General features: G+C 38.8%; 2 protein-coding genes across 2 annotated transcripts in view; one reads left to right on the forward strand and one right to left on the reverse strand.

Annotated features, from left to right (window-relative positions):
• Positions 1 to 701: 701 nt before the first annotated feature.
• Mtpbeta (mitochondrial trifunctional protein beta subunit) lies at positions 702 to 11,374 on the reverse strand. The gene is made up of 11 exons (XM_074106544.1): positions 11,166 to 11,374; positions 10,084 to 10,255; positions 9,196 to 9,383; positions 7,129 to 7,316; positions 6,421 to 6,595; positions 5,776 to 5,906; positions 5,272 to 5,373; positions 4,517 to 4,630; positions 3,183 to 3,257; positions 2,629 to 2,706; positions 702 to 1,951 (listed from the first exon to the last, which is right to left on the reverse strand). The coding sequence occupies exons 1-11, from the start codon at positions 11,227 to 11,229 to the stop codon at positions 1,817 to 1,819; spliced, it is 1,422 nt and encodes a 473-aa protein (XP_073962645.1). The 5' UTR covers positions 11,230 to 11,374; the 3' UTR covers positions 702 to 1,816.
• Positions 11,375 to 11,674: 300 nt separating this feature from the next.
• yl (Putative vitellogenin receptor yl) overlaps positions 11,675 to 16,496 on the forward strand; it is a 39,672-nt gene continuing 34,850 nt past the window's right edge. Inside the window, exons 1-3 of the mRNA XM_074106742.1 lie at positions 11,675 to 11,815; positions 12,165 to 12,355; positions 14,366 to 14,520. Of these exons, the coding sequence (XP_073962843.1) occupies positions 12,166 to 12,355; positions 14,366 to 14,520 (345 nt within the window). The 5' untranslated portion in view covers positions 11,675 to 11,815; position 12,165. The remainder of the gene's footprint in view (positions 11,816 to 12,164; positions 12,356 to 14,365; positions 14,521 to 16,496) is intronic.

Below are 16,496 nucleotides of genomic sequence, written 5' to 3' on the forward strand. Positions count from 1 at the left end.
TTAAAAACGCGATAAGTTGTAATATTATTTTATCAGCATAACTATGGTTGCATTATTGTATCAATTATAAAATAAAAATGATTGCAAAGTTTGATTTATTACTTTTTCCATGACCCAAAAGCGTAGCTTTCAAATTGTATTATAGGCTGGGAACTCTTCTCTTTTTATAATCTCTTTTGATGTTTTTTTTTTGTTAATGATAGTGATCCAAGTGGGTGTGTATAAATTGTGCTTGAGCGATGTTTCCGGACGGTTATATTTTAATTAGGATAATGATAGCTTAAATACAACTTTGATAGTAAGGCGACTGACAATAAATGGTTGCCGTACAAAATTGTTTCATTTTGTAACCTTTTCGGTTAGTCCTGGAGAGCATCGGAAGAGCTTGCACTGTGCTGTGGCATATTTGCAGGCAGAAATAGACACGGCAAGCCATAAACATAAATTATCAGGCAACTTGTATACTTAGTTGAGTCCTAAATGTTTATGTAGACATTAATCGCAGTCCCAACTCTTGGTTGGATGAACATTGTACAGTCGAGGTCGACGATGGCTTTACACTTTACTACCTTGTCACTGTATGTCTTCTGATAATTTTATAGAAAAGTTAACACGAAGTGAATAGCGGCTTGGTACTGAAGTGTAAAGAAATCTTTGACCTCGCCTGTACGACACGAATTGCGTAACTAAGAAAAAGGGAGTTTTACTAACAATTCTTTAATAAAATAATCGATTACATACATTTTACATTTCTTATCAACTAAGTATGTATACTCTTATCATGCTTAGGACAATTTTATAAACAATCATCGAAAATTTTAAAAATTGTAAGCTTATTCTATAAAAAGAAATAAATATTAATTTCAGATTGTCATTCTAATCTTAGGAATATCGATTGACCAATTAGCAGACTACAATACCATTCCAAGGTGATGTAAACCTACGTGGTACAAAACCGCTCGTTTTTTTTGTATAAGTTGTTAAAATTGATTATGGCGGTCATTTTCTCCTGATGTACTTGCTTTGTTCCAATTTTGAATGGTATTTTCACAGGTAAGTCAGGTCAGATCTAAAAGGGTCATTTTCGATAAGCTTAAAATATTCATCAATTAACAGAACAGGGGTAAGGAACCCAAAGATGTTTGGGTAACACCAAAATGTTACTCGACTAGGTTATTATCTAGAATGTTTGTACATATGTATATGTATAAACTACAGAATCTGACAAGCTGCAAGAGTAGAGGCTTACAAATGGATCCTAAACTCGTACCCAATTTTTTTACCTATGCAAAATCTCCAGTAATCAACCCCTTTGAAGTGACGCGAAGAATTAAGACAGCAGAACACCGCACCACTGTTTTCACCACTTATTTCTGTCATAAGGTGTAAGACTAAGATAGAAAGAGATGGTAGATTCAAACGCGAGGTCACGCGTTAGACAATACGGCCTCCGATTCATGTACAATATTGTTTTGTTTATAACTTATGATTATGAATAAGGGTTAATCACAGAACTAATAGTAAGAGGTATATAAAGGTCATATTTCCGTTGAGAATGGAAATCATTTTATATACTAAATCTGACAAACGAGTACTTAGTAAATCTGATGGTAAGTGAGCACCGCAGCCCATGCACACCCGCAGCACAGCGCAACGGGACTGCTGCTGCGTTGCCGGCTTTACACTCTCATAAGGCTGAAAGGGTCAAGGCACCCAAGTCGTAGCATGTTGGAAAGACTCCAGCAGCCACCAGTTCATTTCAAACTTTATTCCTCTTTTTATTAGTTCTGTGGGGTTAGTCTAATCTGACGCAAGTTTACTCGGCGTTGGCGTCGGGGTGCCTCTCGAGGAGCATGGCGACGCCCTGGCCGCCGGCGGCGCACGCGCTGATCACGCCGATCTGCCCGTCCTCGCGCACCAGCCGGTTCGCCGTGTGCATCGCTAGACGGACCTGGAGAGACCATCATCATTATAATGATAAATTATATTTTTCAGGTGGTAGGACCTTGTGCAAGGTCCGCCCGGATCGCTACCACCATCTTGCTCGCTAATCCTGCCGTGAAACAACAGTGCTTGCACTGTTGTGTTTCGGCGTGGAGAGTAGCCGGTGAAATTGGCACTTGAGGTATCCCATCTTAGGCCTCTAGGTTGGTAACGCATCTGCAATACCCCTGGTGTTTTATTTATACAAGTTTCAAAGTCTGCTTTTTTAATGAAGCTTATTCTCACATTCGCGTTCTTTTTGTGTCGCATTTTTCCCCAGTCGCGTTTTTCCCCAATCCCAATCGGTACAGAAACATTTAATTGTATGGCAAATGAGCAAGTGGGTCTCCTGATGGTAAGAGATCACCACCGCCCATAGACAACTGCAACACCAGGGTATTGCAGATGCGTTGCCAACCTAGAGGCCTAAGATGGAATACCTCAAGTGCCAGTTATGTCACCGGCTGTCTTACTCTCCACGCCGAAACACAACAGTGCAAGCACTGCTGCTTCACGGCAGGATTAGCGAGCAAGATGGTGGTAGCAATCCGGGCGGATCTTGCACAAGGTCCTACCACCTGCGAATATAAACCAAAATAGTTAATTTTATTCATAGATGTTAAAAGTTAAATTGAGTTAACTTACGCCAGTAGCGGCGAACGGGTGTCCGATGGAGAGAGAGCCGCCCCAGTTGTTCCACTTCGACATGTCCGGAGACCCCACCTGTTTGGTCAGTTGTAAAATTTAATAAGAGAATGTTTGATAGTATTAATCAAACAGGACGCATTTATTGATCAAAGTGACTTAGGGTAAATCGACCATTAAGTACTGGCCACCTTATTACACTTAGGGGCTGTTTCACCATCCATTAATTAGTGTTAACCGACGGTTAAATGAGATGCCGTCTCCGTCTATTTGGACAAAACAAATAGCTAACCTAACCTAACCGCCAGTTAACACTAATCAATGAATGGTGAAACAGCCCCTTAAAGTGAAATCTAGTAACCTTTAAACAGAGTTCATTTTAGTACAAGGTGTAACTGGCCATCTTATACTAAAATGAATTCTGGTTATTTATATGTTAGCCAATTATTGAAAGGTGGGCAGTAATTGACGATTTACCCTTTTTATGTGCCTCAAGAACAACAATATTGTATACTAGTTTAGCCTGTTACAAATTATAGCTGTTTATTACTAACCTTGCCTTGCCTGCCGAGGTAGGTTTTGCCGAACCAATCGGAATCCATAGCCTTCAAGTTAGCCAAGATTTGACCCTAAAAAAATAGTGAACAACAAATTAACTCGGCAACTAAATTGTAGATATATTACGAGCGAAGAGAATGGCTTTCGACTCTTACTTGACTGTTGTAGTATGAAATAATGATCACATTAATTTGTTACATACTTAATCAATTAGTTTTTTTTTAATATGACTGTCCAACAGAGAACAAAGGATTGCCGTCCAGGGCAGTCTTCCAACAATCTTTGCCATTTCGTCCATTCCTAATTTTTCAAATACATTTCCCCCTCACCCAGGGTTGAGGATTTACGCTCTGTGCCAATGGTACGTTGCGTAAAGGTATTAGTGCCACGAGAGTTGAAGTCAATTATTATTATTACACACTCAGCTGCATGAAGAACTGATTGCATAAAAACCGGCCAAGAGCGTGTCGGACACGCCCAAAATAGGGTTCCGTAGCCATAACGAAAAAATTAAGTAATATTTTTCTAAGGATTTCGTATTTTATACGGAATCTTCCAAGTTTAGGTATATTTTATACCTTAGGCTGCTATTTACTCATAAACTACTAATAATTCTCAAGCAAACTTTGCCGCTATAGTTTTCCTTGAAAGTTTGATATACTTACTACCATCCTGAATTTTTTCAAATTTTTCCACCCACCGGTTTAGATTTTAGGGGGAGACGCTCGATTTTAATGAAAATTTGCACTTTAAAGTTGAATATTTCGCAAACACATCACTGAACCGAAAAATCGTTTCAGCAAACCCCTAATGGTTTTAAAAGACCTATACAACGATACCCCACAGTATAGGGTTGGATGAGAAAAAAAAAATCATCCCTACTTTACGTCTATGGGAGGTACCGTAAAAAAATTTTTTTTTAAACTTAATTGTACCATTTTGTCTGCGTAGTTTACCTATATATCCGTGCAAAATTACAGCTTTCTAGCATTGATAGTCCCTGAGCAAAGCCGCGGACGGACAGACAGACAGACAGACATGGCGAAACTATAAGGGTTCCGTTTTTGCCATTTTGGCTCCGGAACGCTAAAAAAGGATAATGAATGAGTAAATGTCAAAATTCCGCTGTTATTACGTGACATGTGCGTGACCTCAACTGGTGGCACTACATATACCTGTGTTTATTGTACCGCTTATTATGTTGGCGTTCAATATAAAGAATCATTGTATTGTATTTCTAAGCCTCCCCTAAGGTTTAAGGTGTGCGCTCTGCTAAGGGTCCGCTGGTATCATCCCTAGCTACGTTAGGTAAGGGTAAGTGTTGACTCACAGCGAAGGCTTCGTGGATCTCCCAGGAGTCGACGTCGTTCATGGTGAGGCCGGCCTTCTCCAGGATCTTGGGGATGCCGTACGCCGGCCCCAGCAGCAGCTGGTCCACGGGGTCCTGCCAGACCACGTCTCATCAAATTCAGGTTTGTTTCAGGCATACAATTATAGGCAATAAATGTTACTATAAAACACGATATCCATTTCGTATATACGAATTCATATTCTTTAGTGTTGTAAGTTTTATTTAGTTACTAAGATAAGAACTGGTTCCTAACAACAGATTTTCGTATGTCTTATAGTTTCAGACTCCCATACTGACCGATCTAAAAGTTACATCCTGTATAAAATTAGATTCATTAATAAAATTACGTAATTATTTAGAAGTCCATTAAAGAAAATGAGGATTGTCTTAAAAATAATCCACCAGCCATTAATCAATGCAACCAGATATACTATAATAGGGCAGTCGGGCCGATTCACGATATGTATACTATTATTGGCGAACACTAAACAAGTAAAACCGGGAGAAATTTAAAACTTTCGAATAATTCGATTTTGAGTAGAATTTTTTTGAACTACTTTCATAAAATTGGTTTTATAGCTGTCTTTATACCTTGGTGAATTATCGTAAAAGGTTTTTTTTCAAGCACGCCATATATTAACAATCGTTTGCTGTGGGTTAAAGCTCCCACTGTAGTCCTGGTAGGGCAAAGCGCTGATTTCAGTAGACGCGCTTATCAGTATACGGCGTGTTACCTGAGCGACGTAAGTGAAGTCCCGTAGATAGGCTTTGGGTTTGAAGCCCAGCTCCTTAGCCTTGGCTTCCGGCATCACCAGGCAGGCTGACGCGCCGTCCGTCTGCCGGGGTATAACAGTCGCGGTGTAGTTTAAGTCTTAGTTTTTAAAAGCTTTTATTTAGTTTCTCCTGTCCCGTTGTCTGTCTGACTGTAATCAAATCTTGCAAGTTAAATTCGACCAACTTCCAGTAGTTGGATTGACTTGAAATTTGGTATACTTATGTAAATTGCGTGACAATACAATAATCTGGTAGTGCCATCCTGGTAGTCTGGCCAGGATCGTCTCCACAGGACGGAACTCTTCAACGGTTAATGGCATCGACTTGAAATTTGGTATGCAAATGTAGTTCGGGTGACAATACAAATACAGTCAACAAAAAGTACAGTCAGCAAAAAAAGGCGTATTAAAAATGAAATGTTTACCAAAAACTTGTTTTTAAAATAAATGTGTAGGTATACTGACGAGGAACGAGGCGTTGGCGGCCGTGACGGTGCCGTGCGGCTTCACGAAGGCAGGCTTGAGCTTGGCAAGCTGCTCGGGCGTCGACACGCGGATGCCGTTGTCCTTGTCTACCAGGCCATCCTTGCCTTCCACTGAGAACAAAGCTCGTGTTAAACAGGTTATAAACCAGGAAATATGAATTGAACATCTGTAAATTTCACAAAGTACGGTCGAGGAAATGGAATCACGTACCAGGGTGGAACCTATGTGCCACTAATGTCATGTTGACATCCCATACATCCAGTGCCGGATTAGCCCATAAGCATATCACGTCTTGGGGGGCACCATAAACAGTACCAAATTAGCTGGGTAGCACATAAAAGGTAAGGCTGGTTACGGCTGCTTATGGATGGAGGGCGCTACAAACTTTGATTCCTTTGAGAGCATCGAAATATAAGTTTTTTTGCGGCATAAACGGCCGATCTTTTTTTACGTTAACTTAGAAATTATGTAAACTTGGTTCAAATTTCATCTCGATATTTGCACGCGTTCCCGAGATAAAGGGTCTTGACAGACCGACGGACGGACGGACGGAGAACAAAGTAAGGGTTCCGTTTTTTTTTCTTTCGAGGTACGTAACCCTAAAAATCAGTTGTACATGCTTACCCTTGACAGGCATGAGGTCCGTGAAGTACCCCTTAGCCTGCGCGTCGGCGGCGCACTTGTGTGAGCGCAGGGAATACTCGTCCTGCTCCTGGCGGGAGGCGCCGAATGCGGCCGCCAGCCGGTCCGCGCTGTGACCCATGGTCTCGCCGGAGGAGAACTCCGCCACGGCCGGCAGCTGGAACCAGCGTTACATCGGTTACATCATTTCATTATTATAGAGCGGATGATGGATGCAATATGATGACGAAAGCATAAAATAGATAAGACTTTTAATAAACATAGATTAATATTTTTGTATAAAAATGTATAGAAATTTGAGTAAGTAAAAACGAACAAATATCTATTAACGGTTTTTAAAGAATATAATTGTAATTTTTGTTATATTTGTTTTGCCAACCTGTTACTCTTTAGGACTAAGACCTGTAATGTAACTTGTTGTACTTTTGATCTTTAATAATAATAATAAATAAATAAATAAAAGTCTATCACGAATAATTATTGCAGTAGACACATTAACTTATTATATATTAAGAACAGTTCTAACAGACATTTTTAATTTTCATTAATTTTTTATGGATAAATCGAGAAAAACTAACAAAAACGCAACATTGCCAGCTCAGCAGGTTCCGTTTCTGCCATTTTGACTACGGAACTTTAAAAATCTGTAGATTGTTTGAGAATAACGATTCGTGGGCATTGGGGACTGACCTCGGGCGCGAAGAAGTCCGGCCGGATGGTGGCGAGCAGAGCCAGGCGCTGCGCCGGCGTCTTGGCGCGGTTGATGCGCAGCAGCAGCGCCCGCATCTTACGCGAGTGCCGGATGGGCACGTCCGACATGAACTCCACACCGCCCGCCACTATGATCTCGTAAGCACCCGCCGCTATCATGCCGATGCCTACAACACAGCGTTATTTAGCCGACAACGGAGATACGATACGATCTTTAAAAAATATAATGGACGAAATAGATAATGGTCATTTGATATAATGAAATTTTCTTAGATATTGTCATATTTACAGCATTGTTATTAAATAAACCCATCATCATCCCAGCCTATATACGTCCCACTGCTGGGCACAGGCCTCCTCTCAGAACAAGAGGGCTTGGGCCATAGTTCCTCACGATGATTTCCTTCACCGCAAAGCTCGTGGTAAATTTAAAATGTAATTCCGCACATGAATTTCGAAAAACTCAGAGGTGCGAGCCGGGGTTTGAACCCACGACCCTCTGCTTGAGAGGCGATAGGTCAAACCACTAGGCCACCACGGCTTTTTAAAATAAACCCAAACCGACATAAACCATTCTGTAGTTTACATGATCATAATAGTTTGTATATATACTCGTATAATGAACCTGCTTTTGTTAGGTTCCTATGGGATGTTAAATAAAATCATGGACATTGAATCTAAGGCTGGTATTATCATCATGAACAACAAAAATGTACGACCTGACAAATCAAATTCTCATGTAATTGCCATAAGGGTTTACTAATAAGAACTACATATACTTAATTAAAACTTTGCCAAATAATTAGGACTTTGTCCTGTACAAAATAAGGCCACAGCACATAGCAATAAGCCAATAGCAACAAATTTGGCTTCTATTCAAAATATAGGAAAATTATGTAATAAGGAATTCATGTGCCAAAAATACTTAGTACAGGAAGTGATAGTTGGCTGAAGACAGACTTACTAAAATGGGAATAATACAAAGTGCAATGGAAAGACAAAATCATTTGTTGTTCGATTGTACTTTGTCAAGGTGCTGGGTAAATAGGGGAATGAAATTGATCTACATACTAAAAAGAACACCAAGAAAATAAAAAAAAAAAACTGAATTCAAGTATAGTAAAATGTGGTATTATTTTCATTATAATATTATATTTCTTTTGCAAAAAATAGACTCGCATTCCAGTTTTATTGTGGTTCTCATTTTACTTATTATAATATTGTGTTTCTTTTTATTTTTTAAATTTATGACGGTGGAAGCATTCTCCACTTCCACTGAACGTAAATATAGTAAGTGTTTAGTTTTGTAAGTAAGGGACCCCATACATCCCTGTATTATTATTATTTTTGTATTTTTTTCTTTAATTGTATACTGCAGTTTTTAAGTATTTTATTTGTAATTATTTTATTATGAAATAATGACTTTCTGCCAAGTTTCTTGCGGCACATTCTTCTTGGCAATTTGAACTTTGCGAAAGCGCTGGTATTTAAAAAATGACGTGTAAAAGTGCCCATTGCGGTCTATGTGCTGAATAAATGATTTGAATTTGAATATATTGCGGAAGCGGAACACATGTACTATATCCTATCAGCTAAGCATCACTTTTTTATTTTTCTGTTTTTGATTGTAGAATTTGGATGTTTGTGTTTGTATTATAAAAGTTGTGTGTGTCGGTTTCACTGTTCTTTTTTTATATATATTAAACGTATGAAGTCCTGATGGTCCCAAAGAAAGACGAGCGCCTTTAGGGTGGCATTATGCTGATTACGTCTATTTCGTGACCATGATATGTATTTTTATTTGTTTATTTTATATTTTGTGATGTCACAAATAATTGTTTTCCTTCTTAATTTCATTAGTCGAACTTTACCATTCTTGCTTTACAAAAATTAACTATCAGATTACACTGGCTGATAAATTTATAAACATGCCTGTTTACTGGTAGTTAAAAAAGAGATAAACATTGTCTAGTTTTACCATTAAAACTTTGAAGCCATAAGGCTAAGATTAAGGCTAGTAAATCAATACAAATATAAGTAGCTCACCAGTAGTTATAGCCTGGTTGGAAGATATGCAAGCCATGGTGACAGTATGGGAGGGTGTACGGTCGCTGAAGCCAGCAGCCAGGGCGGCTTCGCGGCCGATGTTGGATGTCTTCACCTCCTGGATGACTGTTCCGTAGATGATGTAGTCAATCAGGTCCTTGTCAATGCCTGTCTTTTGCAGGAGACCCCTGAAGATGAGGCAATTAATGTGTTACACAAATTTAATTGTTGGTGTAAAAATCTAAAACTTTACCAAAATGTATATAATACTTTGCAAAGATGAGTAAGAGTTGGCTCTATTACTTTTTTTATGAACATTAGAAAATCATGGCAATCAAATGTTGATCAAGCATTGATTCAGTGGTTTAAAAACATGCCATCTCTATTAAACCTTACATAGCAAAAATAGAAAGTTTCTCTTCATTGTCTAAGATTATACAGGGTTATGTACAGTCACCTGCATAAATATCTGCCATCAGGGCCAGATTTAGAGGTCTGGAGGCCTCGGGGCAGCAAAGGAGTGGAGGAAAATCTAAACAAGGTCTCTATTGTGGGGGCCCCTCCTTTGTGGAGGCCCAGACTGTAGCCCCGGTTCCCTTTCCCTAAATCCAGCCCTGTACATCTTACGCCTGAAAACTTATGCCTAAAAATACCTGACACATCTTACGCTTTTGTTGTGTCCAATATGGGTGCTGGTGACTGTACATATAAATTTCAGGACAACATTATTATTCTAGATAAACCAAATGACATTAATAAAGGACAAAACAAATGTGCAAAGGCTAACTTATTACTTAAATAAAAGGATCTCTTCCAGTTAACTTTCAAACTGGTTAATATTCAACTAAATAAAGAAGAAAGCAATTAGGCTAGACAAAATGAACTTACAGCAGCGCATGTCTTGCCAGTTCATGAGGCATCATCTTGGAGTAGTCGGTGAAGGAGACAAGGAAGGGAGTTCGGACACCATCCACAAGCACAATGTTCTTGCCTGTGCGGTCTGGCAGAGTTTTCTTTTGCTGCAACGCTGCCCCAATGCTCAGGGCACGTCTAGCAGTATCTGCAGATATTGAAACACCATTTTTTAAATCTTAGCTTCGTGCAGCCAAAATGTGCAATAGAATGTACACTATAAGTTCAAGGAAATGATGGACCTATGACAATGGAACAAAATAAAAATGTTTTTGTTTCTCTAAACAATTACATCCAAATTGCTTTGACAATTTTTTGGAAAATATTTATATGGTGGGCCTCAGCAGGTTAGATTTGACCAGGCCTCATAGGGATTCCCTGATACAAAACCATCAAGTATGCCTCTGGTCACAACGAGATTCTCTGGTTAGAAAATCAAAACAAAATATGTTTAATTTTTATTTAATTGTTACTTAATTTTTTATTTTAAACTTAACAGGATAAATACTGTTAATCAAATGACCAGTTTAAGGTTGTCAACTGTAAATAAAATATTTAGTACTTAATATTAAAATATTTTGGTTGGAGTTTTTTTCGAGTACTCAGGAAGCCCAAAATAGGTATACATGAACATGTTCAAAATGTAAGATCAGATTTTTACATTTAAAGTAATTAAGATAACAAAAACCGGCATATAGTGTCAAAAAAAACCATACACAGCATAGATCTACTTGTTTGTATAAAATTCCATTTAGCTTTTTAGATTTATAGGATGTGAAGGATGAAATAAAACAACCTATTGCAACATTAAATGTTAATAGGATCCAGGGCACGATGTTATGCATGAAATATTCCATCATTAGACTAATTGTATGACTGCCAACCCACCCAGAAAAGGTCCAAAGTTTAACACCTAATAAAATCAACATATTCTCGAAACATACAATACGCGACTTTAAAATAAAGAAGTATTTAATAACTGATGTAAAGGATTACAATTTCAGCACGACCCTTACAAAACTAGTTATTTTTAATTGAAAATAATTGCAATGAATTACCAAACTTGACTGTCGAGCTGGCATGGGGAACTTTTAACAAGGTTTTCGCTACGTGGGAAGCCATGGCTGCGTGGACACTCCTATGGGATTTCACGACTAACTTGGGGCAGCTCTGCAAAGATACAAACGAACTAAAAATAATAAATGAATGCCCTAAAACTTGCTGTAAACTTCAGGAAAGTTGGACTCTGACCTGTCAACGACGAAGTGAAAAATCGACCACAGACTGATAATGATTCATGTTGGAACTGTCTTGCATTAACAAAACGCCAGTCATATTAAAATTTAATTTAGTATTGGTAAATGACTTGATGTAACTTCATACAAAATATTTATGTCTAAATAATGAAGTGAAGATATTAAGTTGAATTTATTTGTATATAGTTGTTGTTGAATGAAATTTGAGTGCAATAACTAAACGAATTTTGTGAAGCACGAATACAGGTATTTAGGTATTTATTTTAAAGGTAGTTTTGAAAAACTTGAATTACAATTTTTAACGGTAACTTAACTAAATTTTAATGTCCGTCATTGAACTGCAGCTGCAGCAACGTTAAGCCGTTTTTTTAAAATTAATAATGTTTAAATAGTTTTAATCTTGTTATTTATTTTATTTTTTGTTTTTCTAATTGCGGTTAACGTAAATTAAGGTGGGTGAGTCTCAATGTAAAACCATAATGTACCTAAATTATAACTTTCTGTGGGTATCATATTTCTGTACGTGGGTAAAATTCTATGATATCATTATTGCTGCTTGCTTTCTGCTTATTGAAAATTCAAAGAATTCCTTTTCTTACCGGGTCTTTCTGGCTAATTGGGATGTGTGGTAACTTTTATAATACCTACATAAGTACAGTTCGACTTCTCGAGGCAATGACATTGCGGCAATGTAGTAAGTACCTAGGCAATCTAGCTAACTAATTACTAGGACATCTTGCCATTGTTACCAGAAAAATAAATTGCCAGAACATTCCACATTTTGAAATACTTTGTCTCCAGAATGTACCGTCTGCTGGCCCTCTCCTTTCTGCTGGCGTGCGGAGCGGAGTTCGCCGACCACCTCCAGGCCCATGCGCCAGAATGTCTCGGCGAAGATAAGTTCACCTGCATGGACCAGAGTTGCATAGACAACGAGCTGTACTGCGACGGCAACGAGGACTGTGCGGATGGAAGCGATGAGACCTTCTGTCGTAAGTGTTTACTTTGATGATGTCCTGGTACAACGTATCTATCTGCTATCAAAAGGCATGTGTATCAGTGTTTGTTTGTTTTGAGCATGCTTATTTAGGAGCATACTCAAAACTAGCACGCTTATTGCTAGCAAATGTAAACACTCCATCAGCATGCTCATTACTGCCATGCTCATAGTAACGAGCATGTGTAGCAGTAGCTTTAGTTTACTATTCTTTCACATTCTGGTTCCCAATAGATAGCTAATGACACAAAATCAAAAATACCAACTGCTAGGACAGTGCCTGGGCCAGTTTCTCAGAACTTATTGGTCTATAATATTATCGGAGTTTTGTACTTTGAAACTGGGCATTTAGACATAAACCTTAGTTATGTCAAACTAGAGACTACCCGCGGCTTCGATCTTGTACAATTGAAATTCCGGTATTTTATATAATTCCCCTGGGAATTCCCAAAATTTATACCGTCTTCATTGAGGTTGTGTTAAGAACAGCTGTCCAAAATTTCAAGACTCTAAACCGTGGGAATATCAGGATAAAAAGTAGCCTGTGTAACGTGTTATTTCAGACGTGCAGCTATGTACACCTACATACCAAATTTCATGACTCTAAGCCCAGTGGTTGTTATTTCGAGATTTTACCCCTATCCCGTGGGAATATCGGGATAAAAAGTAGCCTATGTGTTATTCCAGATTTCCAGCTACCTACATACAAAATTTCATCCAAATCCGTCCAGCCGTTTTAGCGTGAAGGAGTAACAAGCATACACACACACAAACTTTTACATTTATATATTTTACTAGCGTTTACCCGCGGCTTCGCACGCGTGAATCATTAGATACAGCAGTTGAATTGAAATGCCGGGATTTTATTAAATTCTCGTGGGAATTCCCTAAAATTACATCGTGGTTTTCATTGACTTTATATTATAAGTAACAACCATGCCAAATTTCATGACTCTAAACCCAGCGGTTGTTATTTCGAGATTTTATACCTATCCTGTGGGAATATCGGGATAAAAAGTAGCCTATATGTTATTTTCATTATCAGCGCTGGGGTGTTTATTATTAGCTTCAGCATTATGCTGAGCCAGTGTCCTATTCACAACCGCAATGACACATACTTTCCTACGTGTTGTCTATTTGTACTTAATACTAAATAAATGTATTTTCTTTCTTTCTTTCATGACGTCCAGCTATACGTACCAAATTTCATGACTATAAGCCCAGCGGTTATAATTTTAGATCTTATCCCTATCCTGTGGGAATATCGGGATAAAAAGTAGCCTATATGTTATTTTTAGACGTCCAGCTATATACGTACCAAATTTCATGACTGTAAGCCAAGCGGTTATAATTTTAGATCTTATCCCTATCCCGTGGGAATATTCGGATAAAAAGTAGCCTATGTGTTATTTCAGATGTCCAGTTATCTACATACTTACCAAATTTCATGACTCTAAGCCCCGCGGTTGTTATTTCAAGATTTTAACCCTATCCCGTGGGAATATCGGAATATAAAGTATCCTTTGTTTTTAATCCAGGTTATAAACTAACTTTTTGCCAAATTTCATCCAAATCCGTCCAGCCGTTTCAGCGTGAAGAAGTAACAAACATACTCACTCACTCGTGCACTCACAAACTTTCACATTTATAATATTAGTAGGATTATAGTAGGACTAGCTTTAGGACTAGGTTATCGTTATCGCGCGCTGCCCTCGGGAACTGTGCATTTTTACGGGATAAAAAGTAGCCCATGTCACTCTCTGACCCATAAACTATCTCTATGCCAAAAATCACGTCGATCCGTCGCTCCGTTTCGACGTGAAAGACGGACAAACATACAAACACACACACTTTTGCGTTTTTTTTATCAAATAGCTGGCAAACGAGCATGCGGGTCACCTGATGGTAATCGATCACCGCCACCCATGGACACCTACAGCATAATTAGGACTGCGGGTGCGGGTGAATTTATATATTAGTATTGGATTGTGGATCTTTTCTACAGCAAATCACCCGCCCAACGAGCTGACTTGCAACGCGACGCACCAGTTCATGTGCCGCGACGGGCTCGCCTGCGTGCCCCGCACGTGGGTCTGCAACGGAGCGCCCGAGTGCAGCGACACCAGCGACGAGGCCAACTGTACCTCGGAACTGCCTGCTGTAAGTAAACTACAATACAATGACCTCTTTATTGAACATCTAGGTTAGCTGGAAGAGATCCATCCCATTTTAGGGATAAGCTCACCTTTGTTCTTATTCTCTCTGTGTATCTGTATTTCTATTTTTTACAAGGGTAGCCTTCCGATTATGAAGGACTAAGTCTAGGTGAACGAATTTCGCCCGAACTTGATTTCAAACCCCTGATTTCTGAGCTTAGTAGGTACAGAGTACCTACCGTACGTCAGTCCGCTGGACTTAGTTTCATATGGCAATACTAAGTATATTGCGGTGATTTCAATGAGTCGGATTCGGTATTCCAACTAGGTATGTAAGTAAAGAACAATAGTTGGTTGTCATAAAATACCACCAACAGATAATACCTAGTATCAGTACCAACCATCGCGATAACTTATCGAATATATTTTTTGCCTGTATGAAATTCCAAAATAGATGTGACTCACTAGCACGGCGTATTTTAGAAGCCCGCCCTATTCTTCCGCCGTCCGCCCTGGGTGGCAATTTTGTGGGCGGCAAAACTTCATAATAAAACTGAATAATATCTACATAATAAATATGTACCTATTTCATAATTTTCGGATCGTTTCGTATAGATTGGACACGAAATTTTCCATTAGGTATACGTGACGAAACCGGGGAATTCCCTGTCTATAATTGAAGGGTACAATAATATTGTATTGACAGTCTTGTGGGTACTATGGTTTTTTAAAACCTACACAAAAAGGCGGCAAAATTTTCTTCCGCCCCGGGCGGCTGTTACCCACGCTACGCCACTGTGTAGTGCTGCACTCTGACGGGAGCTAATTGCAGTAATATTCCCTATCCATAAACCACCACGAAATTGGTGGGTCAGGGATTAAAGTCCTTGAAAGTATGAAGATTTCTGTCTCATTCTGGCGTCAGTTCAGTTCATCATTCTGGCGTTCTATCATTCACATCGGATTGACGAATTTTTAATTAAAAACATTTGAATTTCATCAGTCTGGATCTGGAACATCAGTCCGTTAGTCTGAAAGGATTAGGTACAGTCACCAGCATTAATATCTGCCACAGCCACAGCGGAGCGCGCAAAAATATCTGACACGTACTTCCGGCCTTAGAAATAGTCGTATCAGATATTTAAGCACGCTTGTTGTGTCACATATTGGTGCTGGTGACTGTACACGGTCATTGTGTCGTCATTCAGAGCAGAATGATGGACTGAACTAACGCCACAATGAGCGTGTAGTAACCGAAGTGTAATAGTACCTACCCACATTTATAATAGTACCCACATAAATAAAATGACACATTGATGTTTTTGTAATAGTAACTAATTTTTAATTTATCCAACAGAGATATACTTAACGCAAAAATGAAATCACATTAAAACTATGATTGGTTTTTCGGAGTCTTTTTGTATTTTTTATTTCAACTCCAAATTTGTTACTTTTACGGGTATCCCGTGAAACCATATCGAAAATACAAACTGAGACATGGATGCACAGAAAAACCAGAAAAAGAGAAAGAGAGAGAGAGTTTGATTGCTTAGTTAGTTAGACGACCAGATGGCCTAGTGGTTAGAGAACCTGACTACGAAGCTTGAGGTCCCGGTTCGATTCCCGTGCGGGGCAGATATTTGTATGAAAGATACGAATGTTGTTCCTCGGTCTTGGTGTTACTAGTATATTTAGTATGTATCTATCTATATAATTATATTATCCGTTGCTTAGTCATAACACAGCTTTGCTAAGCTTACTTTGGACTAGTCAACTTGGTGTGAATTGTCCCGTATATTTATTATTTATTTATTTATTTAGTAGCGACATCTCTTGTCTGGGTGAGCGTTGGTTCCGAGAGTGTGACGTCTCTCGATGAGAGCGGAACATAGATGTGCTAGTGTTGCTGCATAAGTAGCGTAGTGGAAATAAGCAACCTGAGATATGTATGCATAGGAAAAATTCGGTCTAGATTCCTGT

The sequence above is a fragment of the Choristoneura fumiferana genome, chromosome 24 (assembly GCF_025370935.1).
Source record: "Choristoneura fumiferana chromosome 24, NRCan_CFum_1, whole genome shotgun sequence".
NCBI lineage: Eukaryota > Metazoa > Arthropoda > Insecta > Lepidoptera > Tortricidae > Choristoneura > Choristoneura fumiferana.

Excerpts from the sequence above, each read along its gene's own strand:
- Mtpbeta (XM_074106544.1), bottom strand. The coding sequence starts at position 11,229 with ATGGCTTCCCACGTAGCGAAAACCTTGTTAAAAGTTCCCCATGCCAGC. Across the intron at positions 7,317-9,195 it reads CAACCAGGCTATAACTACTG|GCATCGGCATGATAGCGGCG; the intron begins GTGAGCTACTTA and ends GCTGTGTTGTAG. Across the intron at positions 5,374-5,775 it reads CCGCCAACGCCTCGTTCCTC|ACGGACGGCGCGTCAGCCTG; the intron begins GTCAGTATACCT and ends ATACCCCGGCAG.